The sequence below is a fragment of the Lactuca saligna genome, chromosome 3 (assembly GCF_052625555.1).
Source record: "Lactuca saligna cultivar CGN05327 chromosome 3, ASM5262555v1, whole genome shotgun sequence".
Lineage (NCBI taxonomy): Eukaryota > Viridiplantae > Streptophyta > Magnoliopsida > Asterales > Asteraceae > Lactuca > Lactuca saligna.
In genome coordinates, this window is record NC_136419.1 from 187,405,941 (window position 1) to 187,430,957 (window position 25,017).

General features: G+C 41.5%; 1 protein-coding gene across 2 annotated transcripts; it reads right to left on the bottom strand.

The window, feature by feature from the left end:
• Positions 1-20,911: 20,911 nt before the first annotated feature.
• LOC145037631 (1-aminocyclopropane-1-carboxylate oxidase homolog 1-like) lies at positions 20,912-23,735 on the bottom strand. 2 transcript variants are annotated; one of them, XM_078986331.1, is made up of 4 exons: positions 23,636-23,735; positions 22,806-23,461; positions 21,558-21,879; positions 20,912-21,427 (listed from the first exon to the last, which is right to left on the bottom strand). In XM_078986331.1, exons 2-4 carry the CDS (start codon positions 23,432-23,434, stop codon positions 21,176-21,178), a joined length of 1,203 nt encoding a protein of 400 aa, XP_078842457.1. In that variant the 5' UTR covers positions 23,435-23,461; positions 23,636-23,735; the 3' UTR covers positions 20,912-21,175. The 2 variants fall into 2 exon arrangements, with proteins under 2 accessions (XP_078842457.1, XP_078842458.1); XM_078986332.1 differs by having other exon boundaries at positions 22,806-23,456; positions 23,636-23,724.
• Positions 23,736-25,017: the final 1,282 nt, after the last annotated feature.

Below are 25,017 nucleotides of genomic sequence, written 5' to 3' on the forward strand. Positions count from 1 at the left end.
TTTTATTTTAGAAATATTTTTTGTTTTATCTATTAAATGAATGATTATAATTGCATCTCACGGTCTCATAAAATTAGGTCGTCTAACATTAATATATATATATATATATATATATATATATATATATATATATATATATATATATATATATATATATATATATACATATTCGTGCAATGCAGAGGCAACAATTATTAATGTTTTAATGAATGGTTTTTTAATTTAAAAAATATTACTTGACTGTCTCAATAGCTATAAATTTTCAGGATAACATGTTAGAAAATTTTCATGCACAACCGTTAGGCAAACATCGTGCCTATGTTTAAAAAACATTATTGTTGTTTCTTTCCATAAATATTTTCATTAATTATGTTATACTATAATTAGTTTTTGTTTATAAAAAGATAAGTGATTTTTAAATAACAGATTTTTACATTAAGTTATCAAGTATGTACCTCTTCAATTTCATATATATATATATATATATATATATATATATATATATATATATATATATATATATATATATATATATATATATATATATCCCAATTGCATGGTATAACGTATTATATGAGTGAAAAATTATATATACTAATACTTACTTTAATCACTTGTACTTTTGATAACCATAATGACTGGAAGTTTTTTTTTTTTTATTGAAATATATATTAAATGTCAAAACCTGCAAGGATGTGGCAACTCTACTAGTTGTGGAGGATTAAGAGCCATGGTCCAAAAGAAGGAGTCTCGCTAGTTAGTAACTGAATGAAAATAGAAGTCGAAAATGTTGTACATCACCCTCGTCTTCCTATTGCTGTCTCTTGTATACCAATGCTGCTTTACCTCATTCTCCTGTTCAATAAACCCCAAAACTCCCTTTTTCATCTCCTCTATTACGCTAATAGGAACTCTATGATTCACCATTTCAAAGAACCGCCAACTTCCGAATGCATTATGGATTTCCTTCACCACCTCCTTTTGCAGGATTAGATCACCATCAATTTCTACATGGTTGATACCAGAAAGACTATGTTCTGTTGGCCTGTAACGACCAAAAATTTCAACAAAATTTAACTTTTCAAAAACAACCCATTTTAATCACGTTATTACAAAAAGGTTTTCAATACATTTATTATCAGAGTATTCCCAGGTCCTTATCATAAAACATAAACACGAGGAGCGGTACGATCACGCCTTTGCCTTGCCACAGTCTCCTGAAGAACCTGAAAAACATTAAACCACAACTGTAAGCCCGAATGCTTAGTGAGATACCCCCAAAATACCAACCACATATACCACACACATAACATGCTATATCATATCGAATCCCAGAACAGCCATGCATATCGGGTCTACTGTGTCACTGGTCTGCCGCACCGGCCAACAGTCCACCTGGTCCACCCTCCGCGTCTAGCCATATACATCGAGTCTGCAGGGTGGTTGTTCCGCCCGCACCGGGCCTTCAGTCAGCCTGGTCGACTCTCCGAGCCTTGGCACGTCTGGTCCGTCCTCGTGGGGCCTACAACCTATTCGGACTGCTCGTTGGGCCTTCGGAATAACCGGTTCGCCTTAGGTATGTTGACCTACAACACAAAGCAGGTCCCGCCTCAACCCAACCCCAATCAAACAACCATGTGCACATAAACATACAATCATATAACAATTCATATTCAATCAAACTGATCTAGTAGATCACGTAACACAACATACTCTAAGCAGGATACCGACCTAACCGGTCACTAGCATAGCATCATCCTATATACCAGGATACGACCTTAACCAGGTCTCTAACGAATACCATCCTAACTACCAGGACGCAAACATAGTAAAACAGCAACATAACAACAATACCCGTATTACAATCCGATAAAGGGCCGACCTTGGTGCCTTAGACCCTCTTGATATAGTAAGGATAACTCACCTCGCAACTGCTGACTGGAAAGATAAGATCGAGATGCTCCGACCACTGACACGATCTCCACCACTAGCTAGCACCAACACTGAACTCAAACAAAAGCCAACAATTACCAAAATTCCCTTAGAAGTCAACTGGTCAACTCTTGGTCAAAGTCAAAGCCAAAGTCAACCTTCTGGCTGACTCTACTCGCCGAGTCAGCCCGCTGACTCACCGAGTCCCCTAATACTGAAAAGGACCCCCTTCCAACTCACTGAGTCATCCCTTGACTCACCGATTCTTAGCTTAGCCAGGAAAGGCTAAGACCTCAAGAACATACTCGCCGAGTCCCAGAACAGACTCGCCGAGTCCAAGGCTATCTTCAACCAACTCGCCGAGTTGTTCTTCAAACTCGTCGAGTTCTTGCCCGCCTTCAAGCAACTCGCAGAGTACACCCTTGTGACTCGCCAAGTACCACTTGTTCTTAACCTATACAGAAGCCTTTAAGGCCATGCAATTGATCCGAAACAAAGATCTACCCTTCTACAACCCTTCCATCACGTAAAGTGGAAAACTTTACGTGAATCCAAATGTCACACCGCCGAACCAGACGGCGGAAACGTCCGAGGGCTGTCGTGACTTAATTGAATACCATAACATTGAATATATATGAAACATAACATCGTTCATCACCATGCATTAATATAGTACAACTGGTAGAGTTTACACTGAGTACATTGTTTTAATATTACATTCCCAAAAATAAATTGTTCGATCATAGATAAACAAACTGCAAGCCATCAATGAATACATTTCCTTCGATTTACTTGTTACCTGAGAATACAAGTATTTTGAAAAACGTCAACATATGGAATGCTGGTGAGTTCATAAGTGGTATTTGAAAAAAAAACAACGTTTTGTATTCTTTTGAAAAACTACCAGAAAATCCGATATTTTCTGAAAAGAGTTTATGAAAAAGTTTGTGAAGATCCATAAGTATGCTTGTTTGTTTCTATAGTTGTAAAAAGTGTTCATTAAACTTATATACATTTCGAAACTGTATGTATAAAAAAAATACCCTAGGAAAACCCGATGTTTTCCTAACGCTTTGAATTCCATGTAGTTATTGTACCATCGCGGCATGTGAAGTCACTGATTCTCGGCGACGTCGGATTATTGCGCATGGTGAATTATTATAAACACGCGTTACACAAACGACCAGTTTACAATTATACTAACGATCCCGTAGGCGTCGTTCGTACTATTCACGTAACCCAACCGCCCTGACTTCGTGTAGCCCCACGACCGAGGAGAAGAGAGGGCACGAAGATCTCAATAATCCTATAGTCGGTCGAGGCTATAGTGAATGCGAAGAACCCTTGGCCCGACTCGCATTTGGTGAACTCTCGACTTTAATAGCAGTACCAAAGGACCCTTGGGGACCAATAGTATAAAAGCCAATAAAAGTCCTTTTACGCTGCGTTGGATCATGTAGGACCCAACAACTCGTAACGTTGAAGTCTTCGGGCCTAAAGATCAGGTCATTGGGCTAGCTAGGCCCAACAAACAAAATTTTACACTTTGGGGCCCAAAGATGGTGCGTCGACATCTGTGCACTCTCACGTGTGTATTGAATTCCCGAATATTACTTGTATGAATCGAGTGATCGTCGTGTTAGTAGTTTCGGGTTTGTTATTGATTCGAGACCGAATCAATTCGTTTGATAACGATTTTTGGTGTTGTTGTGTATTGAAATTCGTCGATAGTCGTAGTGCCATTATTTTATCACAATGGATGTATTGAATTAACATTGAAAATTTTCTGTTTACAACTCCTCTTTGTTTGGTAAATTTACTTTTTCAACCCTTGGAATAAATAAATTTCCGGTTTAGTCCTTAACCATTTTTCTTGTCATTTTAACACCAAAACTTATTGGAATTGACATTTTTCAGCATATTCTTAGTTGAAAACAGCTTTAGTCCCTGAAAATGCAGTTTTCTTGGATGTAGCCCCTCTTTTTCGCAATTTTTACATTTTTGGCCCAAATTGGAAAATTTTTACAACTTTGGTCCTCTTTAATTATGAAAAGCATTTTTAACCCTTGGAAAGGACTTAGAACACTAATAGTCCACTGTTTTACAGAAAAATACAGTTTTGGCCCTTCAAAACAGAAAATTTCGCATATTGGGCCCTATTGGGCCGAAAATGTCATTTTTAGCCCATTAAGCTTGGAATTTATATTTTCAACCCTCCAAAAGAGTATATTTCCAGAAACTACTTTATTGAAACTGTTTTGACTCTTCTCATCCATCAGAATTCGTAATATGTCATTTTGGGCCCTTTAACTTTATATTTTTAACATTTTATGTCCAAAAATTGAGTTTTTAGCCCAAAGAAGATGTTATTAAGCCATTTAGCTATTTTTCTTGGAATAATTTGTATGTAGAAATATATTTGATGCTAGTATTGTTTAACATTAAGTATATCTCGATTTTTAGGGGCTTATAGTTAGATCCAACATCATAAACACACAAAAACACACATATAAGCATAGAAATCATATAAGGCATACAAAACACATATAGATCTACACTTTCACTTGTATTCCCCCCCCCCCCCCCCCCCCCCACAAAACATAGAAAACCGAAAGATAGGGAGTATGAAGCTCACCTTAGGGTGTGGTTTCGGTTTTTGAAGAAAAGATAGTAGAAAGCTTGGTGATTTTTGGCCTTAACACCCTTTTCTTGAAGATCTCGAGTTTGAGGTGGTTCTAGGATGCAAGATCATGATTTTTGCATGGATTAGGAAGACATTTTTGATAAAACAAAGAATCTAAGTCATAGATCCAAGCATAACCTTACCTTAGATGAAGAGTTTGTAGAAATATCCTCTTGAAAGCCTCTTAATTTTCGAGATTTTTGAATGGTGAGGAAGGATGAGTTCTTGAGTATTCTAGAGAGAATTTGTGAGGTGTGTGTGTGTTTGAAATGGCCGAGAGCAAGAGAGAGAGAGGGAGAAATAGAACCTTGAGGTGATATGCATGGAAACATGGAATAGGTTGCATGGAGATCCAAAAGACAATAATGAGGTGTCAATTGCAAGTCAACTCTCTTCATCTCTTCATGGGTTTGGGCCTTGGGCCGTGAATTTGGAAGGAAAAGGGAAAAATTTGGGCTTTTATGCCCTCAAGCCCATGTAGAAGTTAAGTTGGATTATTTTTGTTCCAAAAAAAAATATAATATGATTTTTACACTTTGTTAGGCTAGTTTAGGTTAATCATGGTGCAAAACTTTTAGTTTATTCCATTTTAGGCCCAATATGGCCCAAAAGGTTGAAATAAATGTATGTGGGTCCAATTAGAGCCCATTTAAGGGTTCTAAGCCCATGATAGTCAAATTGGAAGCTTATTGGTCCATTGAGTCCAATAAGGAAGTCCTAGTCCAAAATTGACCTAAACAAGAACTTCTAGGGTTTCCAATTGCTTGTTGACTATTTGTAGTACTTGTATGAAGCATTTGATTGAAGTTTTTGAAGGCATCACACATGATCTTAAGTTTTTGGTTCAATGTTTTACTTAAGTATAGTGATTACAAGACACAAAATTTCTAGTTGTGACATCATCCCCCCGTTAGAGGGAATTTCGTCCCGAAATTCTGTTTGAAAGCTAGATTTGAGAATGCTAGAATAGGTGAGGGTACTTTTGCTTCATTTGGTCTTCACGTTCCCACGTGAATTCTGGTCCATGCTTTGCGTTCCACCGTACTTTCACGATCGGGATGCGACTTTGCTTAGTACGCTTCACCTCCCTGTCCATGATTTCAATTGGTTCTTCAACGAACAGGACATTCTCATTGATTTCAATCTCGTCAAGAGGAATGACGAGGGTTTCATCAGATAGGCACTTCTTCAGATTAGAGACATGAAACACGGGGTGTACACCGATTAGCTCTGCGGGTAGTTGCAGTCTGTAGGCTACCGGACCTATTCGGGCGACGATTTCGAAAGGTCCAATGTATCGTGGGTTCAACTTTCCCCGTTTTCCGAAATGTATAACCCCTTTCCAGGGTGAGACTTTCAACAGTACTCGATCCCCGACCTGAAATTCTAAGGGCTTTCGCCGTTTATCAGCGTAGCTCTTTTATCGGTCACGCGATGCTTGCAATCGTGCTCTGATTTGAATGATCTTTTCCATGGTTTCGCGAATGATCTCCGGTCCCGTTAGTGCTTTGTCTAACGTATGTGTTTTTGCTAGCTGGGTGTCACCTACTTCAGCCCAACATAACGGTGATCTACACTTACGCCCGTACAGTGCTTCGAAAGGAGCCACCTTGATGCTCGAGTGATAACTATTGTTATATGAGAACTCGATTAAAGGTAGGTGGGTATCCCAAGACTTCCCAAAGTCTATCACGCATGCGCGGAGCATGTCTTCGAGCGTTTGGATGGTTCGCTCGCTTTGACCATCCGTTTGTGGATGATAAGCGGTGCTCATGTCGAGGTTTGTTCCCATCGCCTTATGGAGTGATTGCCAAAATTATGACGTGAACCTACTGTCCCTATCCGAGATGATAGATACTGGTATTCCGTGGAGTATCACGATCTCTCGAATATACAGATGTGTCAATCTTTCCATCTTGTAGGATTCTTTTATAGGCAGGAAATGGGCAGACTTCGTCAGTCGGTCAACTATTACCCATATGGTGTCCAGTCCGTCCGACGTCCTGGGTAGCTTGGTCACGAAATCCATAGAAATCCCCTCCCATTTCCATTCCGGGATTACCGGTTGCTGTAACAATCTTGAGGGTTTCTGGTACTCCACCTTTACCTTGGCGCACGTAAGGCACTTACTAACGTAGGTCGCAATTTCCGCCTTCATGTTAGGCCACCAATAGTGTTGTTTAATGTCCAAGTACATCTTGTATGAACCGGGATGAATGGAGTATCGTGTCTTGTGGGCTTCTTTCATAACAACCTCCCTGAATCCTCCGATTTTTGGGAACCAAATTCGGTTCATGAAGTAGTATACTGCATTCTCCCTTGCCTCTAGATTCTTCTCCATCCCGCGTAAGGCCTCGCTTGCTCTATTTTCCGTCTTAATGGCCTCTGACTGGACTGTTGCAATTTGAGTGGCCAGATGGGATTGAATGGTTATCGAGAGAGTTTTCGTGCGGCGATTAGAGTACTCCTTCCGACTTAATGCGTCAGCTACCACGTTGGCCTTGCCTGGGTGGTACTTGATCTCACACTCGTAGTTATTTAGCAATTCAACCCATCTTCGTTGTCTCATGTTCAGCTCCTTCTGGTTCAAGATGTGTTGGAGACTCTTGTGGTCCGTGAAGATGGTGCACTTCGTACCGTACAGGTAGTGCCTCCAAATTTTCAGAGCGAAGACCACGGCTCCCAATTCTAGGTCATGGGTCGTATAATTTACTTCGTGCGTCTTTAGTTGGCGGGATGCGTATGCTATCACCCTTCCATGTTGCATGAGAACGCAACCTAAGCCCTGATTTGACGCGTCACAGTAGACTACAAAATCTTCCGTTCCTTCCGGTAGAGATAGTACAGGGGCGCTACAGAGAGCTTGCTCTAATGTCCGAAACGCAATCTCTTGTTTGTCTGTCCATTTGAATGGTACGCCCTTTTGCGTAAGAGAGGTAAGTGGCTTGGCGATCTTAGAGAAGTTTTGAATGAATCTCCTATAGTAGCCCGCTAGGCCTAAGAACTGACGAATTTATGTGGGCGTCGTCGGGGTTGCCCATCCTTCAACAGCTTTGACCTTAGAGGGATCCACATGTATTCCTTCTTGGCTAACTACGTGACCTAGGAAGTTCACACTCCGGAGCCAAAACTCACACTTGGAGAGTTTTGCGTATAGCTTCTCTGATCGCAGCGTTTCTAGGATTCGTCGGAGATGTTGGCCATGCTCTTCTTCGCTTCGGGAATAAATGAGGATGTCATCAATGAAGACAATGACAAAGTTGTCTAGGAATGGTCGACAGATCCGGTTCATCAGATCCATGAATGCAGCAGGTGCATTTGTTAGACCGAAGGGAATTACCACAAATTCATAATATCCGTAGCGGGTTCGGAAAGCAGTTTTTGGAATATCCTCTTCTCGGACTTTGAGTTGGTGGTATCCGGACCGTAGATCTATTTTTGAAAAATAACTAGCTCCTTGGAGCTGGTCGAATAGATCATCGATTCGTGGGAGTGGGTAGCGATTTTTAACAGTGAGTTTATTTAACTCTTTGTAGTCGATGCACATTCTAAAAGATCCGTCCTTCTTTTTGACAAAGAGTACTAGAGCTCCCCATGGCGAGTAACTAGGTCGGATAAATCCCTTGTCCAGAAGCTCACTGAGTTGGCTGGACAATTCCTGCATTTCAGCAGGAGCCAATCGATAGGGTGATTTAGCGAGAGAAGTTGCTCCTGGAATGAGGTCGATGCGAAACTCAACCTGTCTCTCTGGGGGTACTCCCGGAAGATCTTCAGGAAACACGTCTGGAAATTCACACGCTACCGGAATATCTTGAATGTTAATCTCTTCCTTGGTTTTATCCACTATGTGAGCCAGAAATGCCGAATCCTTCTTTCGTAGGTGCTTCTATGCCTTGATGCACGAGATGAGGCGAAGGTTCATGCTGGGTTTGTCTCCGTAAATTACTAGGGTTTCGTGATTTGGGAGATGAAGGCGAACGGCCTTCTCGTGGCACATAATTTCAGCATGGTGGGGGCTTAGTCAATCCATGCCGATGATCACATCGAAAATCCTAATTGATACTGGCATTAGGTCTATTCGAAAGACGTGTTGATTAAGGGTTAGGGTACATCCGATGTAGATTTCCCCAGTGGATTCAGTTTTTCCATTTGCCATTTCCACCGTATAGGTTTCATTTAGCCTTTGGGGCTGTTGTTTTAGTAAATGTTTAAACTTATTGCTTACGAAACTTCGCTCCGCTCCGGTGTCAAATAGGATGCATGCATAAGTGTGATTTAGGGGAAACGTACCGGTAACAACTGAGGGGTCCTGAATAGCCTCCCCCTGTCCCAGGTCAGCATCCTTCTTGTTCCTCCGTTTCCTGAATTGTTTTTGTGAGGGCAGTCTCGACGGAAATGCCCAGTCCTTCCACATCCATAGCAGGTGTGGCTAGGTCCTGCATTGCTGCCGCCGGTGATGATGTTGTTGTTGTTACGATGGTTGTTGTTGTTGTTTCCCTGATTTTGGTTCCAGGGAGGGTAAGTCCTGCAGTACCTTGCAGTGTGTCCCTTTCGGTTGCAACTGGTGCACTGAAAATCCTTGCATTCTCCATTGTGATGGAAACCGCACTTATTGCACTTGGGAAGATTACCGGAATAAGGTCTTGAAGCATTTGTAGCCGCTGAGGCTGGAGCATGTGGTGCGACTGGAGCCGGTGCGGTGACAGTGTTAACTGCCACTGTCTGCTGCTTTTTAGAGGTCTCGGGGCCCTGGCGCCCCTTCCTCTTATTGTTCTTTCCCTTCTTGTCATCACCTTCCTTTTTTTTCTCAGTCTCCACTGGCTTCTCGCCCTTCTTGTTGTTATGGTCATACAGCTTCTTTGCCAATCTTTTTGCACTGTCAAATGTTTCGGGGTTTGCAGCTATCACATTCCCTTGAATTGGTGCTGTTAGTCCCCAGATGAATCGCTCAATCTTCGTCCCTTCCGAGGTGATCATACTCGGGCACAATAGAGATAGTTCACTAAATCTCGATATGTAGGCATCAATATTCGCGTTCTGCACAGTGAGGTTCCACAGCTCCTGCTCCATCTTCTGTATCTCGCCTCGCGGGCAGTATTCAACCATTAACATTTCTTTCTTCTCCGCCCACGGCATAGAGTTGGCTACAGGGAGCGTCATGGCTTCTACATGTCCGTTCCACCAGGTGAGCACTTGATCGACAAGAGTGCAGGCCGCGAACTTTACTTTCATCTGCTCAGGACAATCGCATATCTCGAATACCGACTCCACCTTCTCGATCCATCGCTTTAGAGTGATCACCCCTCCAGTGCCGTTAAAATTTTGTGGTTTGGAGTTTGTGAAGTCCTTGTAGGTACATGTTTTGGTGGGTCCTTGATTCGTTCCATTGTTCGAACTTCCGGCTCCTTGTCCATTGACTCCTCCGTTGTTCCCTTGAGGAATCTGCGCCATTGCTGCAATGACCGCAGCAGATACAGCTGCCTGGAATGCGGCCGAGTCAACTTCGGGTGGAGTTGGTCCTGGGTTTCCGCGAGTAGGTCGGAGAGGCATCTTTCTGTCACGAAACGGAAAGATGTTGAGTGTATGTGGTTTCCGTGAGGTTGTGATCCTACTGACTAAGTGCATGGTACGAACTTAAACACTACTACCATTGACCATTCAATCATAATTTCTCTATACATAGAAATTTGTAATATCGTAACAAAACACGTAAAAGTTTATTAATATTATCCGCATTTGATACATGAAAATTTTGCTCGTAAGAGCACACATGAGTGACACTAGTTCGACAGCATAACGGCTCTATGAGTAGTGTAATCACTTAAACATAGAGTCGGGGTACATAGCATAGTTCCTAACGACCTACTAAGATAAGTCTATCCCTAACCGCGATGAGCTGCATCCGGATTATAACGGTGAAATCATATGCCGAAGTGCTGAGCCAACAGCTGAGCCATCTCAGTCATGTCTACAATGACCTCATCCCTCTCATGCTCTGCTTGCACTGCGCGTGCTTCCATGGCGAACAGTTGTTGCCGCAAGTCGGCAATCTCGGCTTCTGGGGAGCGATTCTCCCTCGCGAGATTCACTGGTGGGGTGTGGTGATCCTGTTGCACTTCGCTAACAGGAGATGCGACGTGATCCATGTCCGGGGCCTGATCCTCCTCCATGTCATCGTCGGTCTCCTCGAACTCGTAGTCGGTGTCCATGTACTCGTCAGGTTCGACGCCGTGGACTCCCTCTTGCTTCCCTTCTGGTTCGTCTTCGAATATCCCGTGTGCCACTAGGGCTTGGTGAAACTGAATGCCATGATGCTCTCCCTCCATGAAGACTGGGAGAAGGTATACGAATAAGCTATCACTTTCCTATGACTCTACCGCTATTGCACAAGCTAAACAGGCGTTCTCTTTTTGGTGGTAGAAGGGTATAGTTTTAGGTTCCCTAGGTATCATGATTTCATCGGGACATGTATTAGTTATACCTTGGAGGGAATGTAGTTGATCAGGCTACATCCACCCCTTGATACCACTAAGAACATTCCTGAATTTAACCGAGATACTAGTATTATTTTTGTTTGGTTCGGCGTTAGGTTCCTTGTTCCTACTGCAAGCAAAGATGTTTTATTATTGTATTATTACTTGTTTTGTTCAGAGTTAAGTTAGTCCCTCTTTTTGGTTTATAGTTTCATATCAATGTGTGGCCAGATATGCTAGTTCACTATAAACAAAGCTCTGATACCAACCTGTCACACCCCCGAACCAGACGGCGGAAACGTCCGAGGGCTGTCGTGACTTAATTGAATACCATAACATTGAATATATATGAAACATAACATCGTTCATCACCATGCATTAATATAGTACAACTGGTAGAGTTTACACTGAGTACATTGTTTTAATATTACATTCCCAAAAATAAATTTTTCGATCATAGATAAACAAACTGCAAGCCATCACTGAATACATTTCCTTCGGTTTACTTGTTACCTGAGAATACAAGTATTTTGAAAAACGTCAACATATGGAATATTGGTGACTTCATAAGTGGTATTTGAAAAAAAAACAACGTTTTGTATTGTTTTGAAAAACTACCAGAAAATCCGATATTTTCTGAAAAGAGTTTATGAAAAAGTTTGTGAAGATCCATAAGTATGCTTGTTTGTTTCTATAGTTGTAAAAAGTGTTCATTAAACTTATATACATTTCGAAACTGTATGTATAAAAAAAATACCCTAGGAAAACCCGATGTTTTCCTAAGGCTTTGAATTCCATGTAGTTATTGTACCATCGCGGCATGTGAAGTCATTGATTCCCGGCGACGTCGGATTATTGCGCATGGTGAATTATTATAAACACGCGTTACACAAACGACCAGTTTACAATTATACTAACGATCCCGTAGGCGTCGTTCGTACTATTCACGTAACCCAACCGCCCTGACTTCGTGTAGCCCCACGACCGAGGAGAAGAGAGGGCACGAAGATCTCAATAATCCTATAGTCGGTCGAGGCTATAGTGAATGCGAAGAACCCTTGGCCCGAATCGCATTTGGTGAACTCTCGACTTTAATAGCAGTACCAAAGGATCCTTGGGGACCAATAGTATAAAAGCCAATAAAAGTCCTTTTACGCTGCGTTAGATCATGTAGGACCCAACAACTCGTAAGGTTGAAGTCTTCGGGCCTAAAGATCAGGTCATTGGGCTAGCTAGGCCCAACAAACAAGATTTTACACTTTGGGGCCCAAAGATGGTGCGTCGACGTATGTGCACTCTCACGTGTGTATTGAATTCCCGAATATTACTTGTATGAATCGAGTGATCGTCGTGTTAGTAGTTTCGGGTTTGTTATTGATTCGAGACCGAATCAATTCTTTTGATAACGATTTTTGGTGTTGTTGTGTATTGAAATTCGTCGATAGTCGTAGTGACATTATTTGATCACAACGGATGTATTTAATTAACATTGAAAATTTTCTGTTTACAACTCCTCTTTGTTTGGTAAATTTACTTTTTCAACCCTTGGAATAAATAAATTTCCAGTTTAGTCCTTAACCATTTTTCTTGTCATTTTAACACCAAAACTTATTGCAATTGACATTTTTTAGCATATTCTTAGTTGAAAACAGCTTTAGTCCCTGAAAATGCAGTTTTCTCGGTTGTAGCCCCTCTTTTTCGCAATTTTTACATTTTTGGTCCAAATTGGAAATTTTTTACAACTTTGGTCCTCTTTAATTATGAAAAACATTTTTAACCCTTGGAAAGGTCTTAGAACACTAATAGTCCACTGTTTTACAAAAAAATACAGTTTTGGCCCTTTAAAACAGAAAATTACGCATATTGGGCCCTATTGGGCCGAAAATGTCATTTTTAGCCCATTAAGCTTGGAATTTATATTTTCAACCCTCCAAAAGACTATATTTCCAGAAAACACTTTATTGAAACTGTTTTGATGCTAGTATTGTTTAACATTAAGTATATCTCGATTTTTAGGGGCTTATAGTGAGATCCAACATCATAAACACACAAAAACACACATATAAGCATAGAAATCATACAAGGCATACAAACCATATATAGATCTACACTTTCACTTGTATCCCCCCCCACAAAACTTGTAAAACCGAAAGATAGGGAGTATGAAGCTCACCTTAGGATGTGGTTTCGGTTTTTGAAGAAAAGATGGAAGAAAGCTTGGTGATTTTTGGCCTTAGCACCCTTTTCTTGAAGATCTCGAGTTTGAGGTGGTTCTAGGATGCAAGATCACGATTTTTGCATGGATTAGGAAGAGATTTTTGATAAAACAAAGAATATAAGTCATAGATCAAAGCATAACCTTACCTTAGATGAAGAGTTTGTAGAAATATCCTCTTGAAAGCCTCTTAATTTTCAAGATTTTTGACTGGTGAGGAAGGATGAGTTCTTGAGTATTCTAGAGAGAATTTGTGAGGTGTGTGTGTGTGTGTTTGAAATGGTCGAGAGTAAGAGAGAGAAGGGGAGAAATAGACCCTTGAGGTGATATGCATGGAAACATGGAATAGGTTGCATGGAGATCCATAAGACAATAATGAGGTGTGAATTGCAAGTCAACTCTCTTCATCTCTTCTTGGGTTTCGGCCTTGGGCCGAGAATTTGGAAGGAAAAGGGAAAATTTTGGGCTTTTATGCCCTCAAGCCCATGTAGAAGTTAAGTTGGATGATTTTTGTTCCAAAAAAAATATAATATGATTTTCACACTTTGTTAGGCTAGTTTAGGTTAATCATGGTGCAAAACTTTTAGTTTATTCCATTTTAGGCCCAATATGGCCCAAAAGGTTGAAATAAATGTATGTGGGTCCAATTAGAGCCCATTTAAGGGTTCTAAGCCCATGATAGTCAAATTGGAAGCTTATTCGTCCATTGAGTCCAATAAGGAAGTCCTAGTCCAAAATTGACCTAAACAAGAACTTCTAGGGTTTCCAATTGCTTGTTGACTATTTGTAGTACTTGTATGAAGCATTTGATTGAAGTTTTTGAAGGCATCACACATGATCTTAAGTTTTTGGTTCAATGTTTTACTTAAGTATAATGATTACAAGACACAAAATTTCTAGTTGTGATACGAAAGAGATCTAGGAATTTTACACTCTAGGGATAGGGTTTGGGACAATATGGCTTCACCAATCACTCAATAACAGGGACTTTAATGCACTCTAGACCTTCTCCATTCTAGATCTAAGGTAGTAACCTCAGATCTAACCTTCAAACTCTATATACCATAAGCCAAACTTTCCATACAACCCAAAAATGATGAATCTACATGAATAGCAGCCCAAAAACGAGATAATACCTCAAAGAGAAGTCCCCAACAGCAAGGATTCCGAATCTAAGCAAAGCCCCTTGCTCCAAGCCTCCTAACTCTCCAAGATCTTCCTCCAACTTTCTTCTTGAAGGCTCAAATGCACTCAAATCCTTCACAATCACATATCTAGGGTTTTCTGGACTTCAAGGAAAGGTAAGGAAGCTGGGGAGAGGGTCTAATGTCCTTTATATAGGGCTCATCCGCCGAAATTAGTGTTTTCTTCGCACAATGCCTACTCGCCGAGTCCAGCTTTGGACTCGCCGAGTTGGCCACTTAACACGCGACTTGAGTCGCGACCCTACTCACCGAGTCCACCCATGGACTCGCCGAGTTGCCCTTCAAATTTTACACTTTGAACCCCGAACTTGCACTCCTGGACTCGGGATGTTACAATTCTCCCCCACTTAAATTAGGCTTCATCCTCGAAACTTGCGGCAACACAACTCCAGCACTACTTCCGCAATGCACCTCCTGGCATTAACCAGACCAGATTCCTCAAAACACAACCATCAAAACCCGAATCCAACTTTTTCTTTCCTTGTGGTGTTCTGACCGCCTCTTCAAGCCGGCCATCGATCTCATCCTATGATAACCACAGTTAACCGCTGAGTACCACTCCCTAATACTTCATTCGCTCCAAGTTGACAGGATGATACATCACTTAATCTCATAGCAACTCTCATGAGTTCCCCTCCGCAATCTCTTACCCCGTGCTGAACGGGCTCTAGCACCGTCGGGTTGGAAAACCTGATACACTAACAATACCTCCAAACATCCCCCAGGATGAATTACCACTACATACACAACTCCTTCACCAAAATCAAACTGGGAAACCAAAACTCCATCCCTTCATCCCTTACGAGCCTCTTGACCTTACACCCTCAGAATTTCCATCCATGACCTCGGCAGACATCCAAACCGGATGTGATTCCATATCACCGCCGCACACACTGCGCAATAACCATAATTGAAACACTTCAGTCATAACATCGTACTACTAATTTCACTTTCGTGACTTACACTCTCTCACGGAGCTACATTCCTTTCCTTTTCCTTACCAAGGAGATCCACATGGCCGCCTTGACACTACCACAAGTGCCACGGTGCGCACCCAACACTATACCATTTCCTTATGGCATAACCGCTATCCCATGCACCATACATACTCTGAATCCACTTGCGAAGGCTCTCAAGTCCATGCACTACCTCCACTAATCGTGATCAATATCCGGGGCCAGACCTTTGAACACTAACATATCGCGACATACTCAATCCATTTCCTCGCACCGATCTAACAACACATGCAGAGTCTTCAGCATGACTAGACCGCCTTACCAGGCCTTCAGCCAACTGGACCACTCTCATAACCTTCAGCAGACCTGGACCGCCCTCCAGGGCCTTCAGTCTAGCTGGACCGTTCTCCGAGCCTTCGGTCTGACTGGCACGCCGACCGGCCTTCAGGCTATCCGGACCGCTCAACTAGCACTTCAACATTCCGAGTTACTCCTTCGGGAAAACTCCTCCCATGCAAACTGTTCTAGCCCTCTAGGGGTTCCGAACTCTACCTCCATCCCATATACTCAGTCCCAGACTGATCCTAGGCCTTCCACAATCAATCGCTCTTGGTCTGCATCCCGCCTCGTACGCCTGCCACTTACTCATACCAGCCTATTCCTTTGGATGACCGAGACACTACTGAATCCCATGCAGCTAAACAACCTTTCATACTCATCGATCTTTCCCGGAGAATTCTCCAATTCTCCCCCACTTAGAGCACTGACTATCAACCACCAGTCGCCATTAGCGACCTTCCTCAACAACCTTCCCGACACAAACACTTACACGCGAACCGATTCCCACTAACACGAGCAACCTTCACAAATCCCACATCAACACTGATCACCCCGGACTCGAAAGAAACTCGATCTTTAGCTAAGCACTCCGCAGACTGTAGATGCTACCCAACATCCAGACCAACACCCGATTCCCACGAACAACCCTCATGAATGATAACCAACAAAATTTCTAACACTAAGCCCATAACCATGCCATAACCTTCAAAATCAAAGAATACAATACCGAAGACCACGCAACGAGACTAGCAGATAAACAATACTCCACAATAATCATAAAATAATAAGACAACAAGAAGAAACATACCCGCAGCTGCATCCGGCACTGCCCTGACCTCCTCCGCTGTAAGCTGAAAAGCACGACCCTGAGCCCTTGGGGGCTCCGCTCCACCCTGACCTCCACCCGTGATCCTCAACGTGGCCGGTGCTGGAGTCTACACCGATCCTGCAGTAAGCTGTGGACAGTTGACCCTCAAGTGCCCAACCTGATGACAATGATAACAGATCCTCAAATCCCGACTCGGGACTGCCTGTCGACAATCCCTCGCATAGTGCCCCTCCCTTCCGCACTTGCGACATGCACCATCGGACCAACAAACTCCGGTGTGACCCTTCCCACACTTCCCACAAGTGTGGCTTCTCTGATCTCCCAATCTAGAATCGACGGTCTTAGACCGTTTTGGCACCGGCTGCGACTGCACCGGAGCCTGCCTCTGCTCTCGCAACTGCAACTCAATCTCCAACTCACGCCGCCTGGCGGCCTCCTGCAACTCTAACAAGGTCTCGCACCTCTGCGTAGACACGAATTGTCTGATATCCCTCTTGAGCATACTCAGATATCGGGACATCTGAGCCTGCTCCAAAGCAAACTCGGGGCAAAACATCGCCCTCTTAGTGAACATCCTGGTGATCTCCGTCACCAACTCCGAATCTTGCTTCAACTCAAGGAACTGCTGAGCCAATCTCTCCCTCTCAACCCGTGGAACATAATGAGTGCTAAACATCTCTCAGAACTGATCCCATCAAACCGCAGCCCTCTGAGCATCCGAATATGACCCCGTGGTCAATCTCCACCAATCCTTCGCCCCAAGCCTCAATAGGTTTAGAGCACACCTCACCCTCTGGTCAGTAGGGCATGAACATGTGAAGAAACACCCTTCCACGTCTGAAAACCATCTCATAGCAACAAACGGGTCCTGAACTCCATCAAAGGTAGGGGGCTTCGTATTATCGAAGTCCCGATACTGGAAACCTCTACCAGCTCCTTCCCCTGCCGCTGCTCCAGCCGCTGTAGCCGCCGCGACAGCCGTCTCTGTGAGAGCTGCATAACGCTCATCAAAATACTCCACCATGGCGGTCTTGATTGACCCAAACAGTTCAGGCAGCTCGGCCCGGAACAACGCAACAACCTCATCATGAAGGATCTCACGTATCCTAGCATCCAACTCGCTTGTGCTCATCTGACCAACAACCTTGGGCAGTGCAGACCCGCCCTGATCTCCCTCTCCTGCTCCCGATCCCAACCCGAATCCGCTCCCATCATGCCTCGTGACTACCATACTGAAAAACATCACAAAATCTCAGACACTTCCCAATAACCCGGGAACCAACTCCCAACCTAACTGTAGAGGCCATGGTTTCCCTGATACACGTATGGGTCCTGTGCTTTCAGTAGTACGGGCCCATACTACCTTCCACACCTACCCATATTTGTATGAAGTACTACCACAACACCCTAGTGACAAATATACATAGCAAGCGCTCAATCCTCACTCCTAGAGGAACACTGAAAATCTCATATAGAAGGAAACCCTAGGCTAGCAGGCATCATAAAACAGGCAACATTATCATGATACCCTGAAGATCCCTAGCCTAGTACTAGCATGTTGTTCTATCAAAGCTCGAAAACAAATATCATGTATGGCATTTTGGGGTTACTTACTGGCTCCGGCTGATCGTACCTCCGCGTCCTCCTTTTACTTTATTTGAAACCCATTTTAAATTCTCTTTAAAAAAAACTCTCCCTGATTTGAGACTGGATTCACACGAATGTTCCTCCAATTCACTCAAACCAAGGCTCTGATACCAACTTGTAACGACCAAAAATTTCAACAAAATTTAACTTTTAAAAAACAACCCATTTTAATCACGTTATTACAAAAAGGTTTTCAATACATTTATTATCAGAGTATTCCCAGGTCCATATCATAAAACATAAACACGAGGAGCGGTAGGATCACGCCTTTGCCTTGCCACGGTCTCCTGGAGAACCTGAAAAACATTAAACCACAATTGTAAGCCCGAAAGCTTACAAAGATACCCCCAAAATACCAACCACATATACCACACACATAACATGCTATATCATATCGAATCACAGAACAGCCATGCATATCGGGTCCACTATGTGACTGATCTGCCAAACCGGCCAACAATCCACCTGGTCCACCCTTCGCGTCTAGCCATATACACCGAGTCTGCAGGGTGGTTGGTCCGCCTGCACCGGGCCTTCAATCCACCTGGTCCACTCTCTGAGTCTACAGTATGACTGGTCCGCCCGCACCGAGCCTTCAGTCAGTTTGGTCCACTCTCCGAGCCTCGGCACGTTTGGTCCGGCCTCTAGGGGCCTACAGCCTATCCGGACCACTCGATGGGCCTTCGGAATAACCGGTCCACCCTGGGTATGTTGGCCTACAACACAAAGCAGGTCCCACCTCAACCCAACTCCAGTCAAACAACCATATGCACATAAACATACAATCATATAACAATTCATATTCAATCAAACCGATCTAGCAGATCACGTAACACAACATACTCTAAGTAGGATACCGACCTAACCGGTCACTAGCATAGCATCATCCTATATACCAGGATACCGACCTTAACCAGGTCTCTAACGAATACCATCCTAACTACCAGGATGCAAACATAGTAAAACAGCAACATAACAACAATACTCGGATTACAATCCGATAAAGGACCAGCCTTGGTGCCTTAGACCCTGTTGATATAGTGAGGATAACTCACCTCGCAACTGCTGACTGGAAAGATAAGATCGAGATGCTCCGACCACTGACACGATCTCCACCACTGGCTAGCACCAACACTGAAATCAAACAAAATCCAACAATTACCAAAATTCCCTTAGAAGTCAACTGGTCAACTCTTGGTCAAAGTCAAAGCCAAAGTCAACCTTCTGGCTGACTCTACTCGCCGAGTCAGCCCGCTGACTCGCTGAGACCCCCAATACTAAAAAGGACCCCCTTCCAACTCACTGAGTCACCCCTTGACTCACCGATTCTTATCTTAACCAGGAAAGGCTAAGACCTCAAGAACAGACTTGCCGAGTCCAAGGCTATCTTCAACCAACTCGCCGAGTTGTTCTTCAAACTCGTCGAGTTCTTGCCCGCCTTTAAGCAACTCGCCGAGTACACCCTTCTGACTCGCCGAGTACCACTTGTTCTTAACCCATACAGAAGCCTTTCAGGCCATGCATTTGATCCAAAATGTAGATCTACCCTTCTACAACCCTTCCATCACGTAAAGTGGCAAACTTTACGTGAATCCAAAGAGATCTAGGCATTTTACACTCTAGGGATAGGGTTTGGGACAAGATGGCTTCATCAATCACTCAATAACAGGGACTTTAATGCACTCTAGACCTTCTCCATTCCCGATCTAAGGTAGCAACCTCAGATCTAACCTTCAAACTCTGTATACCACAAGCCAAACTTTCCATACAACCCAAAAATGATGAATCTACATGAATAGCAGGCCAAAAATGAGATAATACCTCAAAGAGAAGCCCCCAACAACAAGGAATCCAAATCTAAGAAATGCCCCTTGCTCCAAGCCTCCTAACACTCCAAGATCTTCCTCCAACTTTCTTCTCCAAGGCTCAAATACACTCAAATCCTTCACAATCACGTTTCTAGGGTTTTCTGGACTTCAAGGGAAGGTAAGGAAGCTGGGGAGAGGGTATAATGTCCTTTATGTAGGGCTCATCCCCCGAAATTAGGGTTTTCTTCGCACATCGCCTACTCGTCGAGTCCAGCTTTGGACTCACCGAGTTGGCCACTTAACACGCGATCTGAGTCGCGACCCTACTCGCCGAGTCCACCCATGGACTCGCTGAGTTGCCCTTCAAATTTTACACTTTGAACCCCGGACTCGCACTCCTGGACTCGGGATGTTACATGGCGACTTTTGTTCAAAGTTTTGGTTTTCAGGTGAAGGTAATCCAAAGATTTTGCAAGATTTTAGTCGAAGTTTTGGTCGCTATTGAATTAATTTGTTTATCTTTTGTTTATCTTAGAGTTTTTAAGCAACAAACTCTATAATGTGTTTGTGAACAATAGGTCACCAAAAGATTAAAGATTGTACGATTTGAAAATAAAGCTCACTATATCTTGAAAATTTTAATTTATTATATATATTTGTATCGATAAATTATAGGTTCGCGTGACTTCTCTAATACTTTAGAAACTATAGTTATTATTAGTTGTTTCTGACTTCTGGTGGCCTATAATATAAAACACTTCAAAATAACTTCCTTATACTCGTATTCTTTATACGAGGGAGGAACAACCGTGCACATAACCAAATATACCAAAGTCCAACAGTTAAATTCACCTTTACAATACTTGGAATTTTTGAAGCCGCTAAAGCGTTCAACGTTTGTCATTACATTTGATTGCGTAGTGAATTAGGTACGATATAGCCACTAATTTTTTTTCTCAACTTCTTATTAAAACATAATACTTTTATTGTAATTCAAAGAAACAATTTTAAAGATAGATTAGGTGACCACGAGTCGAACGAGAAAAGGAGAACTTCATCTTGGAGCCAATTTAAGTCATATAATTGAGCTAGATCTTGAAATGCATAAGAGCGGAAATTTTAGTAAGTCCTTTCTGATGGTAGTGACTCGAAAATTCTTTTTCTGTTGTTTCTCTATACTTGGCTGGATTATCTTCAGAAAGCAACTCCTTGATTGGTCCCAATACCTTTCCTGTATCAGTCAGGTATCTCATAAAGAACGATGCCATCGATATCCTTGGACCAGCCTTGTTTGCCATCACTTTGTGTCGTGAACTTACAAAGTTGTCATTTGTAACTAGCTATAAAATTTCAAGGAATGCTATATATTAGTACAATATACGCTTAACGATTTAAGGACAATAAACTATATTGGAGAGAGAGAGAGAGAGAGAGAGAGAGAGAGAGAGAGAGAGAGAGAGAGAGAGATGCCTGTAAAAGATCTCCAGCATTCACTACAAAGGCTCCTGGTATAGTTGGAACATCAGTCCATTCGTTTTGATAAAAGACCTTAAGGCCACCGATATGATCTTGTTGAAGAATGGTAATGAACCCGGCATCGGTGTGTTCAAGGGTGCCAATCGTTAGCTCAGGTTGTGGGCAAGGAGGATAGTAATGGTTGCCAATAGAAAGCCCTTCTGCACATCCCAAATCTAAAAGGTAATTCGAGTCCAGCCCCAGAGCCTCCGACATCAATTCGAGAACAGCACGTCCGAGTTTCATTACATGGTTTGAGTACTCCAACAAAATATCTCTGCAAGTGTATGTATATCCCAATCAAACAAAAAATACATATCATGCCAAAATCTATCTGTAGATATGAATTTGGAACGATCCTGAAAAAATACTCAAAATGGGTCCTTAAAAAATTTCACGCTCGTTGATCGGGTCAGATCAAGGCTTCAAGACTGAGGATCTATTTGGGTCGATATGGTTTGGTCGTTTAGTTAAAGCTTACACACTAGTATTTGTGTATATTAGTCTTTACCACTTATACATGTAGAAGTATTAAACATTCAAACTGTACAAGAAACAATCGCCATTAATTACAAGTTTATTTGAAATAATAATGAAAAACATCATTTATATTATCTATTATATAATTATATATTTACAAGTTGAATATATGTTAATTATTATATAAAAAATGATGTCACAAAGACCAGATCTAAGGCGATCATGTTCTCAAAACTTGGACTGATATTTTGGACTTCATTTAATGCCATCGTTATCAATAATAATGATGAATAGTTTAGTTGACAAAAATTAAAAATAAACCACAGGTCACCTACGGTTTTATTTATTAGGGTTTATTTATAATTAATCAAAATTAAGTAGCCTTCAGGGCAATGGTTAACAATAATTTATCAAAGTACACATGTTTACATAACCCTAAATTTAACTTTTTCTTTTTACATTAATTTTAACAAATTTGAAATCATAATAATTTTTTTTCTTTTTACATTTCTAAAAACATTCTAGATTATTTTATTCATAAAAACTATATAATGTTTTTTGTAATTAATTAATGACTATTTTCAAAGGATTTTGAAGAAATAACATACCAAAAAAATGTGGGCGACTTAAACTCGACTTTACATGTCCTTTGTAAAAGCGTTACTTTGATCCATTGCATGATGATACTATTTTACTGAAATAAAATATATTAAAAGTCAATACCTGCATTGAGGAGGCAACTCGTCTGGCTGAGGAGGATTAGGATACATGGTGCACAAGAAAGAGTCTCGCCAGTTTGTCACCGGAGCAGAATACAAGTCGAAATTGCTGTTGTAAACCACCCTCGTTTTCCCACTGCTGTCTCTTGTATACCACTGCTTCTTCACCTCATTATCCTGTTCAAAAAACCCTAAAACTCCTTTTTTCATCTCCTCCATTACGCTAATCGGAACTTCATGATTCACCATTTGAAAGAACCCCCAACTCCCCAAAGCCTCCTTGATTTCCTTCACCACCTCCTTTCGCCGGATCGGATCTTCCTTGATTCCTTCAAGGTTGATGACCGGAAGACTGTGCTCTGGTGGCGACTTTTGATCGGAGTTTGGGTTTTCAGGTGAAGGTAGACGGAAGATCCGAGGCACCTCTGTTATGCCAGCATCTACAAGTCCTTTGACACCAGATTTGGTTTCATCAAATGCTATAAGCTCAGCTTTCCTGTCGTAGTCAAGTGTGCATGCAGACAGATTATCATCGATAGCGACCACCTTTTCTTTCAAGGTATCGACAACTTCCGTCTTTCCTTTCAAGTTATCGACAACTTCGGTCTTTTCTGTCAATTTATTGGCAACCATTTTTCCTGTGTTGTTTTGGAGGCTACACTGCGTCAATAAATACCAGAATATACAAACCGATTAATGATAGAGATACCATGCAGAGTATATATATAACAATTAACAACAAATATTTCAACGTTAAGTGTGACTACAAATGTGAAAATGAAATTATTAATTAAGTGCTAAGAGATCATTCATATTATGGGAACGAGATTTTACACGAAGAGTCAGGCGTCGGAGGTGATACACGAAGGTGAATGCAGCAGCGATCGAGACAAGAAGAAATGGAGAAGTGAGATTTTTGAAGAGTGAGATTGAGTTTGAGGAGAGGTAAGCATTTTATAGTTGCGAGGAGCTTGTTTTAGTGATTTGTGCATGTGCGAAAACTAGAAATCTCAATGAATTTTTTTATTTTTTTTCCAACATGGGTCTAGCAGGCAAGTAAGCGTAGTAGACAGTTTTTTTTTTTTTAATATAAAACAAGAGTTAGGTGCCGCATATGAATGCGGAGCCAGCCAAAGCTTATAGTACTAAAACTGTTCTAGAAACAATTTTTTTTTTTATTATTTTGTTTATTTATTTATTTAGTTTTGAACAGCACATTTTCATTAACAAACGAAAACTAGACTAGCTAGTAACATGCATCGCTTCAATTTTTTTCAAGAAAATCATAAAAATAGTTACGTCGTAATATGATTTTTGTATATATAAATAATATATATTTGGTAACGAACCATGTTTTCTTTAGAACAAAGAAGATAAAATTAACTAAAACACAACCTGCAGCAATCGGGCAAAAATAAAAAGATAGTTTTACAGGTGGACAAATGGTCAAGAAGAAACAAGAACTACATATATAAATGAAAAACAACCTGAACCAGTCCTAGAATAAATGATCGATAAACAGTAGGGGCATCGACGAAAACGACTGAAGCTTGGTTTGACATAGGGCAGCACTATAAGAGGAATAAAGCAGCAGCAGAGTAACACAACTTACTATTGCCTATCCACTAGAAGCTTGGTGTATGAGTAACGAATGACGAAAATTAGACAAAACTTCAAGAGTCGCCTGTGTGGTGTTAAAAAAAATGTGGATAAAATTTAAAAAGTTTCCAACATGCATGGTTCAAAATCAGAATTTTTTCTTAGTTTTGGTTTCTAGTAAACTTTAAATGACATTTTTGTTATGAAATATTAGTTTGTGAATAACTATTGGATTCTCTATTTCTCCCATAATTCCCCATCATTATTTAGCATTAGTAACAACCATTTCAATGTGTTTTATGAATGTAATAATACACCATCATAATGTGCATTCATATTATAGTTCATCTTTCATCTTATTTAGATAGTATAAATAGTGAGCCATATGTATTAGGCACTTGAAGTATAAATAGTGAGCCATATGTATTAGGCACTTGATGATTTCATCACAAGTATTGAAATAAAAGTTCTTTCTACTCTCATGTCTTTCTTTACTTTATAATTTATCTTGTTATTTGATCATATTTTATAACACGTTATCAGCACGACTCTACCGTAGAGCTAACTCCTTATTGTTCTTGTCATTTTCAGGTATGTATTTTTTATAATTTTACATG